This window comes from Apodemus sylvaticus, chromosome 11, assembly GCF_947179515.1.
Source record: "Apodemus sylvaticus chromosome 11, mApoSyl1.1, whole genome shotgun sequence".
NCBI classification, from domain to species: Eukaryota; Metazoa; Chordata; class Mammalia; order Rodentia; family Muridae; genus Apodemus; species Apodemus sylvaticus.
The window spans coordinates 75,282,943-75,307,866 of record NC_067482.1 but is presented as its reverse complement, the minus strand read 5'-3'; the positions used below and the strand labels follow the sequence as shown (position 1 = coordinate 75,307,866).

At 52.7% G+C, this 24,924-nt stretch overlaps 1 protein-coding gene across 1 annotated transcript in view; it reads left to right on the top strand.

Annotated features, from left to right (window-relative positions):
* The first annotated feature begins 487 nt into the window (after positions 1 to 487).
* Ablim2 (actin binding LIM protein family member 2) overlaps positions 488 to 24,924 on the top strand; it is a 126,529-nt gene continuing 102,092 nt past the window's right edge. Inside the window, exon 1 of the mRNA XM_052199151.1 lies at positions 488 to 638. Within this exon, the coding sequence (XP_052055111.1) occupies positions 629 to 638 (10 nt within the window). The 5' untranslated portion in view covers positions 488 to 628. The remainder of the gene's footprint in view (positions 639 to 24,924) is intronic.

The window sequence follows — 24,924 nt, the reverse complement described above, 5'->3', positions numbered from 1 at the left end:
GGGCATAAGGCGAGGTTGCCTACAGCCTAGCTTGGAGTCCAGACACCTGCGTCTGGCTCTCCCGCTTCTCCCCTCTGCTTCAGTTTCCCCTTTTCTGTGCACTGGGAAGGAAGGGAAGGTCTGCTGCTGAGACCTTCAATCACTCTTGTGGAGTCGCTCCAAGATCGCTTTTCCTTGGGCTTCCTTCTTTGAGATTCCAGTGCTGAGATGAGCTACAGTCCTACACGCCTCCCTTAGACGCTGTTGACAGCTCTGCAGAGCTCTCGGAGCAGGTGCAGGGTACCTGTGCTTCCACCAGTCTGCGCCTGAGCGGAACACATAGCCTGTCGGGACTTGTAGTCCACATGTCCAACTGCGGTGGCGCGCAGGCGGGCGGCAGGGGCACGGCGCCTACACTTCCCAGGATGCGACCCTCCCGCGGCTCGACAAGGGGCGGGGCCTAGCTGAGGGGCGGGGCAAAGGGGCGGGGCGGGAGCCCCGAGCTGCGGTGGCGCTGCGGGCAGCGGGTACTGTGTGCGCCGAGCTACTGGCCTCAAGCGTGCTGAGGATCGTGCCAGCTCCGCACCTGCCGGCCCGGTCCTCGGGCTGTCGCAGCGCGGGGACCTTCCTACTGGAAACTGCCGCTGACATGAGTGCAGGTGAGAGCTGCGACCGGGGATCCGCGGGTTCGTAGCTGCAACCCCGGTAGGGTCTCGAGGACTGGGTACACCTGCAGTGCGTAGCCAATTCTTCTAGCTAATTCCTGAGCCCAGCGGCTCCACCCAACTTTTTCTCCAGGGTGTGCAGCCCGTAAAGGCCGGCCTGCAGCCTCCGTCTCTGAGACCGGGGGCGCGGAGCGGCATATGCCTGAATCCCTTCCCACCGTGCCAGCTAGGGTGGCTGCGCAGAGCTGTCTGGCGGGTGTCACTCCTTGCTTCTCTGGAGGTCCCAGATTGCTTCAGTAAAAGGATCCGGGTCCCGGTAAGGGGCCCTGTGTCGCCGCAGTCCTAACCATGGAAAGAGGTGTGATGACAGGCGGAGCTTTGCAGCAGGGGACTCCGCCCTTGCGCGGCTCCCGCAGAGCCTGGGTGGTGGCGTCTGGCAGACCCTGAGCTCCCCAGGTTCGCCGCTGCAGATCTGAGTGCCAGAGCCTGTATGTGTGTCAGTGCCAGAGCCTGTATGTGAGCTGTTGTCCTTCTAGCCCTTGAATCCTGAGCGTCTCAGCTCTACCTCTCTCACCGCACCCACCCACAGGGATCTGACCGCCTCTGTGTGATGCTGGAAAATCCCACGTCCCTGCAACCCAGCAGCGCCTGTGCTCAGAGGGAAACTGAGATTCTAGAGCTGGGAGGCCTTGGCTCAGGGAGCATCTGTACATCACCTCAGAATGCACCCATCTGACAGCCTCAAGAGTTCAGCTTGCAGTGGAGGCCGATCCTTTCATTCCTCAGGAGAGAGGGGCTGGCCTCCATTTTCAGGAGTCCTGGGATGACCAGACTTCAATGACTTGAGCTCTGATGAGTGATAGGGAATTGAACCCAGGGTTCCCTGACTCCAGCGTGCTTCCCCTCAAGCTGAAGTTGCTACTGATGGCAGTGTGGCCCTTGGCTACATTGCATAAACCAATGGGAACAGCAGCTTCCTCTAGGGGAAAGTGGACAGGGAGGGAATGAGCTTGGGAACAGTTCACTGGAGGCTCCCAGCCTGGAGTACCTCCTCCTAGGGAACTGTCCCTTCTCCCTCCTAGCTGAGGAAGGAGGGACTTCTACAGTGGCTGTTGAGAGTAACTGAGAGCAAGTGATATGAGAGGCAGGATCCTTCCTGACATGGCCAACCTGTTACCTGTGGGTGTAAGGCGAGGGCATCCTCAGGCTTGGCAGGACCTCCAGACATTTATCTGATGGCGGTGGGGATAATGGCTGGGTGTGTGTGGGTTAATTTCATGCTTTCAGACCATAATTGATACCTCTGGTTCTCCTGTAATCAGGAGCCCTCAGAGGGAGCACAGGTGCTCACTCCTTGCATTTGTAGTTTTTGTCCCCAGGGGAGGAGGGCTGGGATTGTCACGGCAAGGAGTCTGGGTTTTGAATTATGGCTTATATGATGGTCTGCACTGGGACACCATCCCAGTCTTGGCCTGCTCCCCTGCAACTTCGGCTCCTCTCTAAGCCGGGGAACCCCGCAGGCAGCAGCCCCTCAGGAGTGTGGAAGGTTGTTGTCGTTGCTGGGTGCTCTGGGCTCCATTTAGAAATAGAACACGAGTGCTGTCTGCCCACCTGTGGGTCAGTCTTCGCTTTGGCCAGCCTAGTGCATGCACAGCAGAGAATCCCCCTCATCAACAGGAGGGGAGTGGCCAGAGGCACGTGGGTCCCAGTGTGCAGCTGCTGTGTACATGGGACAGGTCAGAAGCTTTCATTGTCAACAGGGAAAGACTCTGCTGTGGCACCCCAGGAATGGCTGGTGTCATTCTAGAACCTGGCACACGAGGGTCAGGGAGTGATACTAGTGCTGCCCATGCCCAGGTGGGCAGGTGATGGGAGCCCCCGGCAACCTGTACTGCGTCCTTGGCTAGACACTCCTTCCCCATTGTGGTGGGGACAGAGCGGGTGCTGCTGGGGTATGAGGGCACAGTGCTGCTCCATGCTAGTTCTGGTGTGGCACTGAGGACAGTGGATGCCACCCTGCCTGTGGTTGCCTGTTGATTTCACGTAGGAAAGGCTTACAGAATGCCACAGCAAGGCAGAAGGAGATGCTGTTCCATGGCATATGGTCTTGTTCTAAATCCAGCATACTAGTCATGCCATTCTCTGTGCCTCAGTTTCCCCAGATGTACAGAGGGAATCTCTATAGTTGTGTATGCAGTGTAAAGTGAGCCTGTAAGGTGCTGTTGAGATGAGGCCACAATGAGATAAGGGGCTTGGGAGCCAGGACTGGATATGGTGGACCCCATGCTGCCTCAGCCACTATGCACTGGGTCTCCAGTAAGGCCTGTGTACTTGCTAAGCCTTAATGTACCTGGAGGTGGATATTAGCCTGGCTGAGCTGAGGTAGAGGCAAGTGTACACACGTGGTGTGTGTGTGTGTGTGTGTGTGTGTGTGTGTGTGTGTTATTCTGTAACTAAGTGCCACAGACCAGGGGGCTTTATGAGAGAAATCTATTTTTGGACAATCCTGGAGCCAAAACAACCAAGATCAAGGCATCTGCAGACTGATTTCTGTCTCCCTTGGCTTGTAGACAGCCTCTCTTTCCTGTGTCCTCACAGAGTTGTCCCTCTGTGTGTCTGTGTCCTGAAATCCTCCTCTTCCAAGGACGCCCTGCTGATTAGATGAGGGTACATAGGCTCGTCTCATCCTGATGACCTCTGTCTAAGCCGTTTCCACACAGCGACAGTCTAAGGTGCTGGGTCAGGAGTGCACCGTGAGAACTCTGCTCATAACAGGTGAAGGACTGGGAACCTGGCTCAGCTGCCTTTCACTCCTGTGGCAGCTGTGTAAGCAGCTGGAAGGGACCCGGGGATGCTCCGGATGTGCCCACCCCCACACAGGACATTGGGGCTTGGAGAAGGACAGGCACCCATCCAGGCTCAAGGAAAGTACTCTGTGCATCCAGAAGCAGCCTGGCATTCTAATACACTTGGAATGTGGCACTCACTCCTCCTAGCCCAGGAGTGGGCAGCGTGTGGCCACGCTGTCTGTCTGCTTGGGTACCACTAACATCGCAGAGCAGGTCACCAGGCAAGGTGCAGAACAAAGACTGATGGCCATCATGCTTGGAAATGTTTACTAGGTGCCTACTGTGTGTCTGAGATGCTCCTCGCTCTAGGCTCAGAGACTGCAGCAAACAAGAACTTGAAGAAACAGTTTCTCGAAACATGCATCCTAGTTGGGTGTGGGAGGAATTAAAAATCAACATGATGGCCTCTCAGTATTAGCAGAAAATATTTAAGAAAACCAATTTCATTAAGAAACAGCAGAGGGGGAGCAGGAAAGATGGCTAAATGGTTAAGAGCACTGGCGTTCTTCCCGAGGCTGAGGGTTTGATTCCCAGCAGCCACTTGGTGCCTTATAACCATCTGTAACTCCAGTTCCAGGGGAATTTGATGCTCACCTCTGGCCTCCTCAGACACCAGGCACACAGGTAGTGCACAGGCATACATCAGACAAAACACTTGGACACATAAACAATAAAATAAAGTAAATAAAAGGTAGCAGTGGACCGTGAAAACTCACATCCCTTTGTGATCTCAGCTCTACCACACAAGAAAGCCTTAGCAGGAAAATGGCTGGGCGGTTGTGCCTGGTCTGCTCTGTAATGAGATGCAGAGTCGAGGCTGAGGCCGGAGGCAGAGTTGTTTTGGTTCTGGGAATAGTGATGCAGGGAAAGGGGATGTCTGTTCTGTAGGAATATCTGCCCTTCACACAGAGCACAAAGGGGCACCATTAGAATGCCAGGCTGACTCTGGCTGTACAAAGTACTTTCCTTGACTCTGGATGGGTGCCTCTCCTTCTCTGGGCCTTGTTGTCCCGCATTGGGGTGGTTACATCCAGAGCATCCTCAAGTCCCTTCCAGCTGCTCACACATTGTCCACGGCTGGGTAAAGCCAAGCAAGCAAGTCCAGGAAGGCACAATATCCCATCTCCCCTAGCAACCCCACTGTGGGTCAGGTGTAACAGAGAGGAAGCCTCTAACCCTGAAGTGTGTCAGGAGTTACATCTGGTCAGGACTCTGAGGACTCTGGATTGGCATTCTCTGGCTCTGTATGCCCTGTGTTCCCAATGTGACCTTTTTTTCCTATGATGATCAATGTTCATTTCTAAGCTAGCTACCCCAGATTAAGTTTCTGATAATGAGGTAGTTGGGTATTTTCTAGAATCAGGTTTGATGTTGATGAACTCTTGAGAAGTCCATCGATATTTTGGGAAAGAGAAGGTCCTATGGCCCTTTAAGTGTTCCTGAATCACCTCCCCAGCATACCCTAGAGCTCTGATCGGGGGAGGGGACACAGCGGAGACCCAAGGAAGGCCCTGGCTTGTTACTGGCCCTTTAAACGGGGGCACTGTCTATTCTCAGGGCCAGTCCAGGCCACAGTTGCTGACACTGGCAGCTGTTGGGAGTCATGGATGCTGGCCCCATGCCCACCCTGATCTAGAGTCTGTGGCTGTTCTGTGCATGGAAGCCTTGAGCCCTTCCGTGTGCTTTCCTGTGGGCCTCATAGGAGGTATGGGGAGACCGTCTCTGGAATCAGGGCTCCTGGGATGGCTTTTTGCCTCTGCTGTCCTCTGTATTTTCCTGATCATGTGTCAGGGTCTTGGGGGACCAAGGATGCTAGGCACTCAGTACCACTGCCAGCTGCCTGGCAGAGCCTCAAAGAGCAGGTAAAAGAGCTACCACAGGAAGACATTGTGACAGGCAGTGTCAGCTCCCAGATTTAGTCACTACCATGTGCTGTGATGGGGGCTTCTGGGCTGCTTCAAGCACGCTGGGCTACAACCAAGTTGCTGCTCAGAGCCCTGAGGCTGCTGGTCCCTGGCACAGTAACTCGAGTGCCTCATCTCTGTTTACTCCGGGAATATTTCCACCACCACACAGCTCAGGGCTTCTAGGGTATCCGCAGCACCAGGGTAGGACAGACAGGCTTATATGTCACCTCAGTAACCATGCTCACAGGGTGCTTCCTCAGGGCCTCAGGCCAGACCAGGGATCAGCTTTCTCTTGTATCCTCCTCATATCACACAGGTCTAGTGCTGGGGTTCCCAGGAGGGGAAACTGAGGCCTTGCAGGTACCAGCAGTTACCTGGTGTCACAAAATTGGTAAGTGGGGGAGCTGGAATTTGAACCTCAGGGAGGCTGTTGCCTGGTGATGTGTAGATGACTGCTTTGTGTGCGTAGGTCCGACCCTGGAGCATCGCCTCAGAGCTTCTGCCTTCTCACCTGAGCCAGAGAGCTTTGCTCAAACTTCCCAGTTCCAGGGCTCGCTGGCACCCATCTCCAGTGGCTTCCTCTGCCTTCTGCAAAGTCTCCCCCTGGGGTCATTGATCCACACTTTGACAGCTCTGATCCCAGGGAGGAATTCTTACAATGAGCAGCTCACACACCTCCCAGTGGGTAACCCCGACTCCAGGTTCGACACTTACCTCTGTCTCCGATACCCACTGCACGCATGCCGGGCCTTGGCCCGCCAGGGTCCCCTATTCACTTGAAGGTGGCAGTCATTATACTCAGATCTCTTCTGGTTTCCATTGTCTTGCCCTGCTGGGGCAAGTTATTGTCCCTCCTTGTGACTTTGTGTACTTTCGGGCAACAACAGGGTCATCTTGGCGTGTGTGACCCTGCCTGACCATGACAATGTTTCTGAGGCTGATATCATTTCAGGTAAATGTGCTGCCAGAGTTCCTCTTCTGACTTCGTCACCATGTCACCCTCCGGGGAAGTGTTTTGGCTCTTATGCTTTGGGTGGGATGAGGATCCGGAAGTAGGAGCCGAGAGCCTGACAGGGAGGAGACACCCAGTCGCACACACAGTAACTGCCTTTTTGGCTCTGTGGGAAGAATTAGGGTAGGTGTGGGGTGGGCTTCCATTCTGAGACCCTCACTTCTGCTGTCTGGATCCGCCTGGGGCTGGTGCTAGACACTCTCTAGTTGGGGGCTTTTGGCTGGTGGTGAGCTGGTGTGTCCCAAGCAGGTACTGTGTGGATGCTATATCAGGGGTCCCATGCCACCTGCTCCATGGCTAAACAGGTCGCAGTCTGTGAGGGCAGTCTGTACTCTGTGGAGAGCGTAGACGGCCCGTGGTGCAGTGGGACTCTGGCCCCACTGTTAGTGTGCTTCTCCAACTGACCTTGGCTACAGTTTGCCCACCTGTGAGACAGAGCTAGCGCCTGCTTTGGGGGATTCGTCAAGACCTGGCAGGTCCTTGGAAGCAGTAGTATAGGAACATCTGGAACACTCTGCACCACTTGGGAACACCCAAACTTGTCCTCTGCGCAAAGTCAGCTTACCTCCTAAGCCATTTTGCAACATGCCTGTCTTTTTACTGCTGCTTGGTCCAGAACCGCCCCACACTTGTTTACATCTCTGATCTCTAGGGAGTTCCCAGTCAGTGCATCAGCTTATCCTCAGAGGCAGAGGCACTGTGTTGAGTCACGTCTCCTGAGTTGAGCTTTCTAGGCCTTGGGTTCTTGATACACAGCATCAGGGAGAGGCGGTGAGGCAGCATGGTGACACAGAGCTTGCAGGAGTCTGTCCTCAGGACACAGCGGGCCTCAGAGTCCTTCTCAGAGCCCCCAAGCCTCTTAGAGTGTTCCTGACAGGGGAGGTAGCTCCTTGACACCTGCTCTGGGAGAGTGAGTGGGTACAGTAGTGTCCTGCCTCATGCTTGACTCCTCTGTCACTCAGAGTACATATGCTTCTCTGAGACCTTCAGGATCTGACAGGGCAAATGACACCTTCAAGGCCCCATCTCCCATTGGTGCTTTAGTGGGCACAAGATGCCAGTGAAGCAGATCCCTAAGGGCTGCCTTCATTGTCGCCAAGATGACTTGTGACATTCCAGTACTTTGTCCTTAATGGTCTTGGCTTCCATTACAGTTGGGTACAGGAGAGAGGTGGTGCTTCTGGTTAGTTAGGAGGGGACCCTAGAAAGCTGGAGGGAGAGAACGTTGGGGAGAGGCAGAAGGGAGCCTTGGGATTGGGGGGGGGTTGCATCACCACAGGTGATGGGTGACAGGGCTGATTCTTCTGCAGCACCCTGGGAACATAATGCTATCCTCACAGTCCCATGATGAGGAAGCTGGGTCTTTCTCCTAGCCCAGTGGTTCTTGACCTTCCTGACGCTGCAACCCTTTCATACGGTTCCTCATGTTGTGGTGACCTCCAACCATAAAATTATTTTTATTGTTACTTCATAGCTGTAATTTTACTACTGTTATAAAGCGTAATGCAAATCTCTGTGTTTTCCAATGGTCTTAGGTGACCCCTGTGAAAGGATCGTGACTGACAGGTAGAGAGCCTGCTGTCAGTGTCTGTCCTGGACTGTGACTTCTCTAGGAACAGGGCTCATTTGGGGAGCTTAAATCCCACACTGCCCTGGGTCCAGGGAGCAAAACTCCCAGAGGTGAGGGAAGGTATGGGTGTAGGTATGCAGGACAGTGTGCTGGGAGAAGGGGTAGGGGAGGAGGAGGGAGGGAAAGGGGGAGGGACAGGTGGAAGAGTTACACTGGGAGGGAGGACATGGGGGAGGGAAGGAGAAAGAAAGGAAGGAAGGGGGAAGGGGAGAAGTGAAAGGGGAAATGGATGAAGAGTAGAAGGAAAAGGGGAGGGAGATGAGTAAGGGGAGGAGTCACCTTGAGGGTGTTGCCACCTAGTGTTTCTGGCAGTCTAGCCTCAGCCTGGTTGAAGCTTCCTTTGTTCCAGGGTGTCCTGGAAGTCTTCAGTCTTTAACTCCTCTGTCTTCACTGCTAGCCCTGCTTGCCAGCTCCCTGCCTCCTGCCCCACCCCACTCTGGTCTTTGCCTGCTTTCCCACTGTAGCTCCAGCTACACGTGACCACAGAGCCTTGCACTCCATCAGACCTTAGCTTTGAACCAATGGACTTCCCTGCCAAGAACTCAGGTCAGGCCCTGTCTGCTGTGCAACCCAGGGCTGCTACTGACCCTCTCTGATATGCTTCTTCGCAGACAATGTGAGGGCTGGATCCCAGCCCCCCGGGGGCCTCTTGTCCTAATTTTTGGAACTAGTCACCGTGTCAGCTTTACATGGGCAGAGGGAGTGTTCAGATGTGTAAATGAGGGCCCTGCCGTGGGGACGCGATTCTGGGTTACCCAGGTGGGTCTTCATTGGTGAGAGGCAGGTCAGAAGAGATGGAAAAGCGACAACCAGAACAGAGCCAGGAGAGGACCTTATGGGCTGCTGGCTCCAAATATGGAGGATGGGCCATGAACCACGGGATGCGGGATGCCCCCCAAGTCCTCCTCCACCCCAAACCATTTTCCCCATTGAGGGGGTCTTGTTTTAGTGGAGTTCAACTACTACACATCCATAGAGTTCCTCTGAACATCATTCTTCCAGGGAGCTCTGCCAACACCCATGTGGGGCTAACTGTGTCCCTGGCACCTCTGAGAATAGAAGCCACATGAAATTCTTCATTGCAGTTTTGTGTTCCCAGGGTGAGGTGAGACACAGCTGGAGCTGGGGACGATCTTGTTTCTCACCCCGGAGCCCCTCGGGTTTGAGGCCGTTTGTGCCCTCTTTCAGATGTGAGACCTGGCTGGTTCTAGATGCTGGTGGCATTGGGAGATTATCTATAGTCAGGGCCTTCCTGGTCACCTGGGAAATATTACACAGAGCCAAGGCCCAGGGGAGCCCTCTGCCTGGTGTCCCTGCTAGCCCCAGGGAGGATTAGGATAGCACAGATGTGCCCACCAGCAGCCTGGGACACCAGTGGTCAAGCCTGGCTGATGTTGGTGGGTGGTCATGCCTCTCAGCCTCTAAAATAGTTAATACATGCCTGTTTCTGCTTTGGTGGCTGTCTGCATTCCATGGCTTGTAGCTGCGTCAATTCGATCTCTAAAACCAGGCCTGCAACCGTGTCTTCCATCTTCCCACAGTGACCTGCTTGTATAAATTCCCTCTGCTTCCTTCTCATAAGGACAGTTGGCATGTCACCCAGACAATCCTGGGTGACATGGATTTTAGCTTTACGGCACCTTAATCATACCACAAAACCTCAATACTCACATAAGAACCGTATTCTTAGATATTTTGAGGAGGAAAAATGACCTCTTTTGAAATCATTAGTCAGTCAATACAGCTTCTGGAATATTCTGTGGCTGGGTGGATACTTCTTTGTTCCTGTAGTTTGAGAATGTGAGGATAACTTTTCATAGGGTAAAGACCATTTCTCTTCATTCACTAAATGTAGACACTCCGTGAGCCCCAAGCTTACCATTTCCAGAGCTAGGAGACAGGGCTGTCTCTTAGAAGCAGTTAGGGAAACATCCTGGGCCTTAAGTACTCAGGACTCCTGAGAGCAGGGTGCTGCCTTGGGAGCTGCGGCTGAGATGTTGCTCCCAGTATGGCTGGGGGCTGGGCATCAGAAGCCATGATGGAGGGAGGGCTGTGTCATCCCCTGATGCGTCCAGGCAGAGATCACAGGCCTAGAAAGCTGCTGTCAGTTCCACAGGCTCCCCCGGGCCTCCAGGGCCCTAGGACCCAGCTTTAAGTACTTTTATATGGGTTGCACTTAAGGATATTTGCTAAGCTAGAAATTAAAATACAGAATTTCTTTAAGTTGTTAAATTAAAAGTGTAATAAACTGCTCTTGTGTGAACCCGTGAGCACAGTTGAGCGTGGAGTCGCTTTGCAGGTTTGTGAATCTCGTTAGCACCTGGATTCACAGTGACCAGACTCTGATGTTTGGTTTCATGATCAGTTGCTTATGATATCACATGTGCAGCCTCTGCAAAAACTGCAGTCTGGGGACAGTGAGGGCGACTGTCAGCTCCTGTTACCAACCAAAAAACCTATGGCAATCACGTATAAACAGGAACTGTTTCTGTGAGCTCCCTTGCATGGCTCCCAGGGCTCTCAGGCCTCTGCTGGGATGTGGATGCAATGTGGGGTGGGGCACGGGGCCGAGTAATTCTGCTCACCTCATGGCAGAAAAGCAAAGGCTATGGTAGAGGCTGGGCCCCACTGCATGCTTAGAGGACACACTCCCAGTGGCCTGACACTTCCCTTGGCCACACCTCCTAAAGATTAGGCCACCACCTCCCAAGGTAAAGGACCTAGCCTTCTTTACTGGGGCCTTAGGGAAATTTAAAAAACCAAATTATAACATCCCCACGTGATGCAAAGCTTCATCTCCACCTCAGGGTGCAGACCGTACCTCTCCATTCCCAAGACCCAACTTGTCTCTCCAGTCCTACTGCTTCTTGGAAGTCCAAATTCAAATTAAAAATGACAAAACCAATCAAACAAAAAGCCCGAGTTCAAGGCTTCAAAAGCCTTGACTCAAAAAGTCTAAGCTGTGAGCCCCTGTTTAAAAATAAAAGTGAAAGGGGGCTGGAGAGATGGCTCAGAGGTTAAGAGCACTGGCTGTTCTTCCAGAGGTCCTGAGTTCAATTCCCAGCAGCCACGTGGTGGCTCACAACCATCTGCAGTGAGATCTGACGCCCTCTTCTGGTGTGTCTGAAGACAGCAACTGTGTACTAAAATAAATACATCTTTAAAAAAATGAAGTAAAGAAAATTATACTTTCTAAGGTAAACATTCTTATTTGAAATTTAGGAATAGGAAAATGGGAGGTATTGGCCCAATGCAAGACCCAAGCACAGCAGGACAGACATGAAACCCTAAATTTGCATGGCCAACATCTGAGGAACCCTGTAGAAGGGTGCAGTCCCTCCTCCGCCCCTGAGGGCTTAGGCAATTCTGCCACTTCAGCCGTGTTGGCTGTAACCCACAGCCTCTCTCCAGTGGGTTTCTATGTTATCTGCAGCTTCCCTCAGCATCTGCTGGGGCTGTTTGCAGGAATTCCAGTCCTGTAGCTTGGGCCTGGCCTTTCGGAGCCTTCCTCTGTCATGCCAAGGAAAGCCCCACATTCTGCACCTCTGTGAAGCCAGCATCCCATGGACAGTCCAGGATCTGTGAACAAAAGGGGTTGTTTCAGGGTGGGCTTGGACCACAACTGCTGCAATGGCCTCTCGGTGCCTTGTTGGCCCAACTTATGTGGGCTGTGACACACGGGGCACCCTGGTGCTCTTTCAAGAAAGCATTCTATCCCGGAAGTTCTCTGAGACAGCTTTGCCTTGTTTGTTTCTGGTCTCGGTGCCTGCGGCATCTCTGCAGCCACTTGCCTATCTCTCAGGAACCCCAAGCATCACCTGCCTGGGAGTTAGCAGCCGCACCTCCCAGCTAATATTTTTCACAGGCTCCTTCTGCCCAAGCCGAACTTTCCAAATGTCTCTGCTTTGCTGCTCTTTGGTCCTCATTCTTGTTGTACATCTGGTGAGATGCAGCCAGCGGCTTGCACACCCCAGCTAGTGATGTCCATGCCAAAGCCTGACCATTGTGTTGTTGCCATGACATGGTTTCTGTCAGATAAACTAGCCTGTCCTCTCACATGCTGTCAGGACATTGAAAAATACAGCCATATTCCTTCCTGAGGTATAGCAAGAGAAGAGACCACTTGCCTAGTGATGGGTGGAATCCCCACTCCATCCGAATCATCCTCAGCAGACTCCACTGTGCACAGTTCCTGTAGCACCCTGGTCTTCTGAGCTCCCCAGGATGGCTCTCTGAGCTTCCCAACAGCCTGCAGGGTCTCCTCTAGCCCATTCCTTCAGATGCCTCCGAACCCCTTGTTAACGCCTAGGCTCTTCCTCCTGCCTGAGCACAGTTACAGTCAATAGCTTCTAGTACAATCTTCTGTTAGCTTTCTGTTGCTATCACAAAATACCCAAGGACATTTAACTTATGAATAGAAGAAGGTACCTATCTGGATCTGGATTCAGAATACCAGTCCCTCATTGGGCAGATCCACTGTTTTTTTGTCTCCTGATGTTGTTGATGGTGATGGTTGGGCATGTGTGGCAGAGAAACTGCTTACCCTCACAGGTGTGAAACAGGAGGAAGCAGAGAGGTTGGGACCTCACTGTCTGCTTCAGAAGCTGCCATGGTGACTGTTAATTATCTGAAATCACCTGGGACGCGGGCCTGTGGGGGAATCATCTGCGCCCGTGGAGGTGGGAAGACCCATCGTAGACAGTGACGGCCTGGACTGTGTAAACTGGAGACTGTGAGCAGAGCACTAACGTTGGCTCATCTCTCTGTTTCCTAATCGTGGTCCAGCTCTGGCTGCCTTGATCCTGCTGGGATGGTCTGTGCCTTGAGCTGAGAACAAAAGTAAACACTTAAGTTCCTTTCGTCAGGGTATTTCATCACTTCACCTCAGATAGGACAAGAAACGAAGACAGGAGATCAACCGCAGTGATACAAGGGCCTTCCTGTAGGCCACATCTCATAAGGGCTTCTCCTACCCGTAGGACCACCCAGGCAGGCGAGCCTTCAACACACACTCCTTTTGAAAACACTCAGTATCCGTCTTAGTTACAGTTTTATTGCTGGACCACAGCAACTCTTATAAAGGACAACATTTTGTGGGGGCTGGCTTACAGTTCAGAGGTTTAGTTCTCTGTCACCATGGTGGGGAGCATGGTAGCCTGCGGATAGACATGGTGCTGGGGAAGTTGCTGAGAGGTCTATATCTGGATCCCTGGGCAGCAGGAAGAGATAGAGACTCTCTAGGCCTGGCTTGAGCTTCTGAGACCTCAAAGCCCATCTCCGGTGTCACACTCCCTCCACACCTACTGCAGCAGGGCCACACCTCCCAATGGTGCCACTCCCTATGAACCTAAGGAGCCATTTTGATTCAAACCACCATAGTATCCAAACCATAGCATCCACCAGTGTCCAGAACATTCTAGTCTCAGTAACAAAATGCTCTTGACCCAAATAAGCCCCAAGAGCTTCTTGGGCACTAATGGGAATTTCTGGACCACTCTGAGAACTTCTGATTAAGAACGGAAGGTTTTTAGCCAGGCGGTGGTGGTGCACACCTGTAATCCCAGCACTCTGGGAGGCAGAGGCAGGCGGATTTCTGAGTTCGAGGCCAGACTGGTCTACAGAGTGAGTTCCAGGACCACCAGGGCTATACAGAGACTCCCTGTCTCAAAAAAACCAAATACAACCCCCCCAAAACCCAAACAAACAAACAAACAAAACTATCCTTTTAAAAAAATTAAAAAACAAAACAAAACAAAACAAACAAACAAACAAACAAACAAAAAGCCGGGCTGTGGTGGCACATGCCTGTAATCCCAGCACTCTGGGAGGCAGAGGCAGGCAGATTTCTGAGTTCGAGGCCAGCCTGGTCTACGGAGTGAGTTCCAGGACAGCCAGGGCTATACAGAGAATCCCTGTCTCCAAAAAAAAAAAAAAAAAAAAAAAAAAAAAAAAAAAAATAAAAGGATGGAAGGTTATACACTCATTAAAGTAATACTGAGGGATTAATCGACCCAGCATCTGTGTCAGCACTAGATGGAGAATTGGGGATATAAGTTTGCACACAGTGCTGCCTTAGAAAGGTTTTTACAACAAGCGCGTCAGAGGGGTAAAGGCATGAGAACTCTTCCTCTACTCCTAGTTTGTTGCTTCTCAGGTTCTCACAGCTGATCCACTTCAAGGCTGTGTGAGCGACGGCTTTGCTCAGACTGGTCTCAAGCATGTTCCCCTAGAGAGCAGCCGTTGGCTTCCCCACCCATGGCTGGCAGTCTATACTCACTACAGAGCTCCGGCTTTGAGTGGCACCTGGCAGGCTGTCAGCCCAGGGACCCAAATGTTTGTGTGATGTGATCTCTAGTGATGAGTCCATCTGCAGTTATAAACGAAAGAGGGCCTTCTGTGCAGGAGCAAATTTCACGTTGCTGATGAGAAATTACTGCTCTCCTGAAATTCTGCGTCCTTGGTCAGATGGAATGCTCACACCTGGCAGTGCCTCAGCGGAGAGCTAAATATACCCCGGGTGTGGCAACCTCAGAAACTCCGGCTGCTGACCGGGCAGGTCCTCAGGGAGCCATTGCTCTATCTCACAGCAGTCAATGCCTGTCTTTTATAGCATCCGAGGGCCCTGGGCACTCTGGGGACATGTGCAGGCATGACCTCCGACCCTTACAAATCCCCGTGCTGGGATGTCATTGCTCCCATCTGCAAGTGTTGGACATAAAGTGTGGCCTGCCTGACGTCATGTGACGGGCAGGACTGGGCAGTGGGGTTCAGACCTGCAGGCCAGAAACATGTGTCTCCCACAATGCTTTTCCAGTTCTGAGGCCAATGAAGGTGGCAGCCCTGAGTCCGATAGACATTATCTGTAATGGTTAGTACTGGCCATCAACTTGATAGGGTCTACAATGACCCAGCAAATGCTCCTGGGGCACAGCGTAGAGGGAATTTATAGATTGGATTTACTGGGGAGCTGACATCCATGTTGAACATGGGCTGCGCCATCCATGGGCTGGGGTCTCAGATGGAGGAATAAAATGGGGAATATAGGCTGAGTACCAGATTTGAAGTAACTAACAGTGTCTTTCTCATGGATGGAGCAAACTGCTCTGTGAGCTGATGACATAGGGACAGAGCAACAGACTGATCTCCCTAAGGCTTCACCCATTTTACAGGTGGGCATACTGAGTCGAGGAGGAACCTTCCTAGTGACACTCAGCATTGAACTAGCCTCCTGCCCAGAGCCCTTCCATCCAGAGCCCTTCCCTCTCTCTAGCCACCCCTTCCCACAGACAAGACTTCTGTTCTTCAACCATTATGAGACAGAGATATTGTGGTACCGTTATTATACACTGAAAGGTGCCTTCACCATGGAAAAGTGAGTCCTCCTTTTTACTTGAAATGAGACCTATGGTTCCATGGCTGGTACCTTGGAAAGTGTATCTGACCATAAGTTGGAATCTTGAGATAATTTTTGTCCCATACCAGGGGCTCTGGGAATTCTTTCCCACTGGTGGCCTGTTCTAAGCTAGGGCATCTCCTCTTTCTGACTCTGAGCCCCTCCCCCCCCCCCCGACACCCTGAGGTTCAGTGGGTCTCAACAGGGCTCTGCTCAGATCTGGGGACCAGGGACAGCTCAAGCTAGCAGGGCACTGGTCTAATGCGGGCACCTAGCTGGGCGTGGCTTCTATTCACATGCCTGAGAAGAACATGCCATTTGCTGATGTGACAGAGGCCAGGAGACATGGCTCCCAGACCTTGGCCTTCTGCAGAGGCAGCCCCCACCCTGCCCCAGTGCCCTCAAGACAAGTGGCCCCTAACACAGCCAGTATGGTGGCTTGAGACATGATGACAGAGTCACTTTTGTGTCAAATCCTTGCCAGGATGCTATTTCTCCCTCAGAAGTCTCCATCCGTTGAGGAAGACAAACAAGACGTTGACTACACCTGGTGAGAAAGAACTTCTCAAGGAGGCGGTGGGTAGAACCTGACCTCAGTGAAATCCTGGCATGTCGCCTGGAGGAAGTGGTATATCACCAAATAAGAACTTGATGAAGAGCTGGGCAGTGGTGGCGCACACCTTTAGTCCCAGCACTTGGGAGGCAGAGGCAGGTGGATTTCTGAGTTCGAGGCCAGCCTGGTCTACAGAGTGAGTTCCAGGACAGCCAGGGCTACACAGAAAAACTATGTCTTGAAAAACAAATGAACAATAACAAACAAACAAACAAACAAAAAGAACTTGATGAAGGAGTGAGAAAAGGGTGCCTTGATGTCCTGGAGTCGCTTCATTTGTGCCCTCTGCCTCTTATGCTCCCTGTCTTTTGTGTTTGTGGGTACCACACTTGTATGTGACACTGTGAGACCTCTCAGTCCTAAGGTTCCCATGAGGCTATGTTCAGTGAGTACCCAACCCTAAAGCAGGGCTAGAAGGTGAGGAAGACAAGGAGAAGGCAAATGCTCCAAGTCACAGCAGTGCAGATTCCCGAGCCCCCAGGCTGTGCCGATACGGCTGGCCAGTCCAGGATCTGCATTTTCCACAAGCCCCAGGCCCTTTGCACAGGATCCTGCTGGTTGTGCCATAAGGACTAACATGACAACATCCTGTTTAAGATGTTCTGCCGTAGAGGGGAGGGAGGACAGTGCCGGGAGCTGCTGTGACTAAGGGAGAACCTGGGCATTTGTCACCACATGTGCAAGGGGACAGGAGCCAAAGTCACATCCTATGTCTTCTCCCAGCCCCCTCTCCCTACCCCACATCAGGTCTTATGGGGGGTCCACTCAGGCTGACTCTCAGCTGTAGGGTTCCATAGCTGCCTGCAGCTATTACGAAGTGGGTTTCTGGAACAGAAGCTGAGGAATAAATAGGGAAGAGGGGCGAAAAGAAGTACGGCTAAGACAATATTCACTGATCAAAGCCCGAAACTTTAATGGCGCCAGACCTTTTAACAGTTTGGGCAAACCCTTCCCCCCAGACTCCAGGCTGAGTTCCGGTGGAAGTTGTCTAGCTTCTCTTGGAGGTCCTCCTCTTGACTGCTCCGGCAGCTGGGTGGGTCACCTGCTTAATTCAGGAATTCCTAGACCTGGAGGAACAATGAACTTAACCTTTACTTCGAGCACTCGGCCCTAGGTGGAGCAGGATCCTGGCTATCTGGGAGAAGTTAACCTTGACCAAAGTCAAACTCTGACCAAGTGCATGACTGCCCCAATATGGCTCTGTACACTCTGCTGTGGGCAAGAGGTTCCACACAGCTCCACCAAGGGATGGTGCCAGTTGAGGGGCATGCTGGGACAAGGGACCACGAACCCAGTGCTACATGACTTGTCATGGGCAAGGCTTCTTGTTGGAAACCCTTGGTCCCTTCCCTGCCCATGTCGTGACCACAGCCTTGCCTCGGGGTTGCCGGGAGCCAACAGCCAGCCACAAGCAGTGCAGCCTCTGCATGCAGTCTGGGAACTGTGCCAAGGTGCCGAGGCTTAGGGAGAAGTCATGGCCTCAGGACTCCGTACGTAGGTACTTCAGGCTCAGGACTGATGGCGCCTGGGACACATGCTCTCTATACCTGTAGGTGGAAAGTCACTATTAACGCATCACCAGTGTTCTTCCTGGGCATGGGGGATTGGGAGTGGGGCTTCTGCATTGTCCCCAGCTGGGGTATAGGGCAGTAGTCATACAATGCAGAGCCCTTGCCCTAGGGGAGTTCCTGGCTAGGGAGAGGTGTCCATGGTGTCCACAGCCACACAGACCATGAGAGCCAGAGATGCAGGGAGGGGCCGGAACTGTTTGGAGTCAGACACCACCAGCTCTTGCTTTCAGTTCTATAAAGCCGGTTAGCCAGGGAGGTACAGAGCCTGCATCCCGAGGGGGCGTCTTGTCCTGGGGCCTGCAGCAGCTCAAGGCTGAGGGGAGGGGCTGGCTACCTCTGCCTCTACATTTTGCAGGCCAAGAGCCAGGGCCTGGCATTGAACAGGCTGCCTTCTCCCACTAAGGGAGACTGGATCGTTCAGGAATCAGCTACCTGACCCACATCAACGCACTTGTGTGTGTGTCTGGCAAGAGCCATTTCCCCAGGTGCCCATGAACTCTGGTGGGCAGAAATGAATTGCAGAGAGAGCTCTGAACTCTGCAGGGAGGCTGCGGTTTGCCGGGCAGGAAGAAGCCAGCAATTAAAGGAGGTTGAGTCTGGGGCCCGGGCCTGTGGGTTTATGATCCATGATTACAGCTTCCGTTTGCACAGGGCAGCGCACAGCTCAGAACTCTCAGAGACTGGAGTTCCATTAGACTTTCCTGAACATCCTCAGAAACACCAAGGGCTCTGGGGCTTGAGGGAAGAGAGCCAAGACCACATGGCTAGAAAGAGGCCAAGCTGAGATCAGAGGCCCAAGGCCCCGAACCTTCCCATCACCGTCTGATGTTTTGTGACATCTGGTCTCTCAGGACTCCGAGTGACTTGTGTGGACAGGACAAGGCAGTGGGAGGCTAAGGAGAGGTGACGTTGTCTGAGCTTGGGCTCATGCCAAGTGAGCTTAGAGAGGAGCCCTCAGGGCCGCTGGCTCTGCTGTCCACTGTAGAGTTTCTAAGGTCCAGCTGCCCAGGCCTCCTTTGCTTCCAAAGCAACTCTTGGCTGCCATTCCCCTGACCTTGACCCTGAAGGGCAGGGCTGGTGGCTCCTCTGCTGGCCTGAGCAATGTCACTGAGGAGACTGACCTCTGCTGTGACTGTGCCTTTGCCTGTGTGTTTTCAAGGTTCACCCCACCCGCATTTTTTCCTACCAACATAGGGCCAGGAAGGGGGACAAGGCACTCAAGAGGTAGGTCTGTTTTAGAAAGAGCAAGTGTGTCCTCGTCACCCGAGGAGGACTGCAGTCTGCCTCCTCCAGCCTTTCTCTGTGGTCCCAGAACCTCTTCTGGCTTGGGTTTCACACCTGCTCTCCTCACAGCCCCAGTTCCTGACCCCTCACCGGCATCAAACCTCCTTCTACACCAGTCTGTCCCTGCTCAGTGCAACTCCATTGCCTATGAAGGGTATGGCTTAGCCAGGCAGGAGCAGCTTCTGTTTTAGTGTATTATGTTTGATTTTTTTAAAAAAAAATGTAAAATATGTACAGCATAAAATTTACTATTTAAACCATGTTTTAATACCCAGTTGAGTGACGTCAGTAAGTCACCCATCTCCAGACCTCTTTCATTCAAACTGTGTCCTCATCGAGCCCAGCCCCGCTCCCTGCCTCTCCCAGCATTCTCTGTTCTGTCTCCTCGTATTTGGTGTGTGCCTTTAATATCTCATGTGAATGGATTCCCCCTGTGTTTGTCTCTCAGCAACTAGCTTTTCTCACCAGTACGATGTCCTGAAGCTTCATCCATGTTGCAGCATGGTGAAACACAGAAAAATGTCCTCCCTTTTTCCTGAGGTAGAGTCTTGCTATATAGCCCAAAACTGGTCTAAAAGATGTAATTTTGTCTTGGTCCCCCAAGTGCTGAGCTTACAGGAGTGCGCCACCACACCTGACTGATCTTCCCTTGGAAGTCTGAGTTCATGGTTTGGGCCAATATTGTGTCTGCTCATGATGACCGACACAGGGCAGCTACTGCTGGGTGTAGTCACTGAGTTACAGTGAACCTGGTATGGGATACCTATTTGATATTCCTGGTTTTGTATATATCTCAAGAGGTAGAAATGCTGTGTCTTGTGATGCTTCGGTATTCTGGGGACTGCCATATTGTGTTCTGTAGCACTGCTGAGCCCTGCGTGGGATTGTTTCTGGGGACAGCAGTAGCTTGGCTGAGGGCTGTCTTCCAGCTGCCCCTCCCTGACCTCTCCTGCAAGCTTCTCACATCCCCAGGCCCCACCAGGCTGAGTTTTGGAGATTTCCACTCTCTCAGGCCTCTCTTGCTCCTCACAGCCACGCCTTTGCACAGGCTGTTCCCTGTCTCGGGTAGCCTTCCCTCCTTGGCCCTGTCACCCACCCCCTCATGATTCCCCATCTGGTGGCTCCTTGCTGGGCTCTTCCGGGAGGGTGCTGGAGCAGGGTATGGAGGGCTCAGCTGTGGGCTGCCCTTTGCTCTTCTGTCTCGGCTGACACAAGTCTGTCTGTCTGTCTGTCTGTGGTCTCTCAAGTCCTCTGTGTCTATCCACTTAACCAGGCACTCCTGGAAAGGGGATACCTCCGCCAGCTGTGGATCCCCTGATCCTTCTGCTTCTGAGGCAGGGCGGGGCTCCAGTACCTTACAGAAACATCATTGCTGCACAGTACTGGGTCAAGTGTGCAGACATCTGGCGATGGCAGTACAAGGCTGCAGGAGGGCCTGGATGGACCCAACATGGATTCTCCCCACCCAGAGCTCCAAGGCTCAGGCAGGCTCTGTCTGGTGAGGGCCTATGCTGGGTTCCTGGCTGGTGCCCTCTTGCCAGCTTCTCTAGGTCTTTCCTAAGGGCACTAATCTCATCCTGAGGGCTCCGCTCCAACCTCTCACCACTCAAAGCCTTCCACCTAACAGTCACCTTAGGGACAGGTCTCCAGATGGTCAGCCTGTGACAGCCAACCTCAGCGTGCCACACTCCGGGAGACACATGAGCACTCTGCAGCCTCGGTGGCTGAGGCCTGAGCTAGGAAAGCGGCTGCTGGCTCCTGAGAGTCAAGTAGGACCCATGGCCATGCTGCCTGGTGCCACGGGGTGTGGCTCAGTGGTTTGGGGAGCAAGTGCCTTGTGCCATATCCTGCATGCCCTGTCCCTGGCATGGACCTCCATGTCTTGGACAGTGGACATTGTTGTCAGAGTCTGTAGCCAGCATATTGTCTTGAAGCCCAGGGACTCTGGGGGATGATGGGTTGCTGAACCACAGCCCGGCTGCAGGGTGCATCTCTGTAGTTATCACTGTAGCGCCCCACCCACCTCAGGTGTGCTTCACTGCCCAGGTACAGAGAGTGGCTGCAGGCAGTTTTATGTTTGTGTGTGTTTTAATCATGGAATTATAGATACAGCACAGCGTCACCAACTGAACCATTTTAGGAGCATGGCTTAGGGGCACTGAGTGCACTGTCGATATGAACATCATTACCTTCCACCTCCAGAACCCTCCATCCTATACAGTGGAAGCCATCATGCACGGTGGTGCATGCCTTCAATCCCAGCACTCAGGTGGATACCTGTGAGTTGCAGGCTAGTCTGGTCTACATAGTTAGCTCCTGAAGCGCATAGTGAGACCTCATGTAAAAACTCATCTTCCTCTCAGCATGAGTTCTTTCCACTGGGGCCTTCAGGAGTGGAACCACACCACCCGTGTTCTTTGGTGACTTAGCCTGATGTCCTCAGGGCTGACCATAGATGCTGTGCCACTGTGGATGAAGCATGTCTGCCTCTCCACATCAGCCTGTGGGTTCCAGTGTCCCAGGATGCTGTTGCTAAATCTGAAGCCAGGTGATGGGGCAGCCTCTGGGGTGGGCCCTGGGGCTCTGGGCATACCTACTTCCTTTTGGAGCCTGCCTTGTCTGTGTTGCATTTCCTATCTAGCAACAGCCAGTGATGTGCTTCACCCATACTCTGACCTTCACCCATACTCTGACCACATGCTGGTTCTCCCAGCACTGACTAGTTCTGCTCTCCATCCTGACCCTGGCTGAGCCAGTGACCTCTACCACTCGGTTCCACCTCCAAAACTCACAAGTGGGCAACACTGACACACACACACAGTGTGTGTGTGTGTGTGTGTGTGTATGTGTGTGTACATGTGTACTTGTCTATCTTTCCCTTTCTGTGAGTTGGGAGTGCGTAGTCACGTTTGCCGAGGTCCTAGAAGTTGTAGGACAAATGAAGAAGTTAGGTTTCAAAGCATATTTTCCAAGTCTTGGACAGATGGAGAAACTGAGGCAAGGGGTGGGTTTGTACAGCTTGAAGCCAGTTCTGAGCTCTGAAACCATCTGTGTTTCTGGAGAGGTCTTTGAAGGGCAAGGAAGCCAGTCGGGCTCCATCTTATTTCTAGCGGAACTACTTCTGCGCCATCAACTTTCCGCTAGCTTTGACAAACAGGTGTTTTTGGAAAAAGATTTTAAGCATGCAGAGAAATTGTAAAAACAAATTATGGCAAACACCCTGTGACCCATCTCATTGGACACACTGACCGCTGATGTATTGTTACAGTTTGCTCTTCCCCATTCTGAACAGAAAGGCAACTTATTTGGCTCATGGTTCCCTCAGCAGGAAAGTCCGAGGGGCATTTTGCTGGCACCTGGTGAGGGCCCCAGCTGTGTGGCAGCGTGGTGGCGAAGCAGAAAGGAAGCTTAGAGCTGGTCAAATGCATTGACACAGATGGCCTGGTGTCATAGCAGCCTGCACTCCTGATAACTCGTCCATCTCCTGAGGCCCAGTCAGCCCATCCTATGAGGCGCACACCAATTCTTTCCAGGGTGGAGTCCCTGTGATCCACCCATTTCCTGTGGGCCCCACCCTACGACTCTTCCACCACCTTGGTACTATTAACTGGGGATCGAGCTGCCATCACAGGGCAGGGCATTCTCAGGTGTCTTCGGTCTGTTTTCCTCTTTTCCCTGGAGATCCTGGCTAGGCTCACACCATGGCTGGCTGTCATATTTCTCCTTCTTCTGTCCTTTATTCTAGAACCTTCTGTCTTTTTGCTTTTGTTTCGTGTCACTGATGTGCTTGAAGAATCCAGACCTGTTTGCTTTTCGTGTCCTGCACGGATTGGTCTGAGACTATAGACTTGCGTTGGCTGAGCACCACAGGCTTCAGGGAGACACACTTGTATGTACCCTGCTACCATGAAAACTCCTTCGAATGGCTAAGCGTGCACCTGGACATGGAAGGGGAAGGGCATTTCTGTAGGTAGAGTGGCCAGACAAGAACACCTTCTGCCAAGCCACCCTCCACAAGAGTAGTCCTGTGTATACCCTCACAGAAAAGGGCACAGGGGTCCTTTTTCCCCACCTAAGGGTCAGGAGTGGCTTCTTGGGCATTGGCTTCTAAGCTGGATGCCAGGGCTCTGGTGGTACCTGATCCCATTTGGAGCTTGTGCAGTGGCCAGTGGCCTCCAGGCGTTTTCCTTGCTCTAACCAGGAGGGACACCAGTCTGATGGGAGTTGGGCAAGTCATTGTCCTAGCCCTGGGCTCCTGAGTGCCCCTTACCTGTGTCTTTGGATTTCCCATCCACTCCTTGTTTGTCTTTTGTCGCTTGTCATTTCCTTGTTGATTCAGGAGATAGCTGGAGTGTGGACTGCGTTGTCATGGCAGCTGCCGAGTGGACTGCATCTTGTCACACAAGGAGAGGAGTCACTTCTGGTTTTAGTCTGGCTCAGTGAGCTGGGAGGGGCAGCAGGGTGGTGGCTTCCTGCCTGAAGCGAGCTGTTGTTGGACACAGGCAGGGTGTGGTAGGGAGAGGAACTCTAAAGAGGGAGTGGAGACTCCAGCCTGTCAGATCTGTAATTCAATTGATTACCTTGACCACCTATGGCTCTGAAGTCCCTCTATCCAGTGTTCAAGGCTTGCCCCGGCTCCTCCTGCATGTGTCTCCTGGCTTCAGGGCCCTTCCATCTCCTCTATAGGGACCAACTCTTGACTTCTTCACCTTCTTATCATTTGAAGGTTAGCGTGACTGTCTTCATCCCCTAGAGAGATCCTCTGCCCCTGTACCATGAGCCTTCAAGCAGCTGGGAACTCACTTCCTACCCTCTCCGTACCATACTGACCAAAGTCAGCCTGGCAGGTTGCTATCCTGTGTGTGACGTGTAGGATGAGACCATGCACACCTTGCCTGTGGCACTCTGCCTAGCTCCATAGGTCCCACAAGGTGCTGAGAGCATTAGTATGCATTCTGCATAAGAAGAATATCTGCCCACGGATCTCCATTGTCAAGGTTGTACCACTGAGGCCAAGAGCTATAGGTTCCTTAGGGACCCTGGATATTACGCTCTCGGGGGAGTTGTGTGGAATGTTGTCCCATGGGTTGATGTATGGGTGAGCACAGGTGGGCTAGCCTCCAGGCTGGACACTACAAAGGACCCTGAGGACAGGCAAGGGCTTGGGACTGAAGGAAGGCTTATAGCTTATGCTGAGCTGTTTCAAATTGCAGAGCTGAGGGGTTTCCTCTTAATCTGAGAGGGCTCATGAACTAACACCCTCACCAGCCCCAAGATGGCCATTTGTACAGGGAGTCCCAGGCCAGGAGGGCAGGGTTTGAGGTCTGTGGTGGCAGGGAGGATGGGATACCCTGTAAGGTGTGAGGAGAGAGTGGTGTGGGTACTGATGTCTGGTTCTGGTTGATGGTCATCTTGATGAAAGTGGGGAGAAGGGGGTGTTAGAGGGAGGGACATGCTGCAGAGACACCCCCAATTTCCAGCCTTAGCCTGCTGCAGACATCCAGTCAATTTGAGTTCATGAAGCTGGACTGGAATAGGGTGGCCCCATCTAGTCTGACTGTTGTCCTTAGAAGAGGGAAGACAGATGGTAGACAGAGCCAGGAGGCCATGGGGGTGGTACAGCCACAGACCAATGACAGCCTGATGGCCTGTGACCAACAAGACAGGAAGGAGGTGGGGTCCTCCCTTAGGGGAATGTGGTCCTGGCGTTCATGGACATGGGGCCTCTGCTCTCTGTAACTGTGGGACAATCAATGCCCATTATTCATGGGACTCTGTGCCAGCTGGCCTGGATATTGTCAGGACCTGGCAGGGAAAGCCTGTCCTGAGGGCCAGCCCTGTCCTAGCACACCTTTTCCTTAGCCTCCTGCAGCCTAGGTGGGCCACATCTCCAATTTACAAATGGACAGACAGGCCCCTAGGAAAGGTCTCTGGGCCAAGGTCACAGGGTGCTGGGTAAGAGACTGAGGCAGCTGGCTGAGGACAAAGTTTGCTGTGGTGACTGAGAAGACAGCAGTGAGT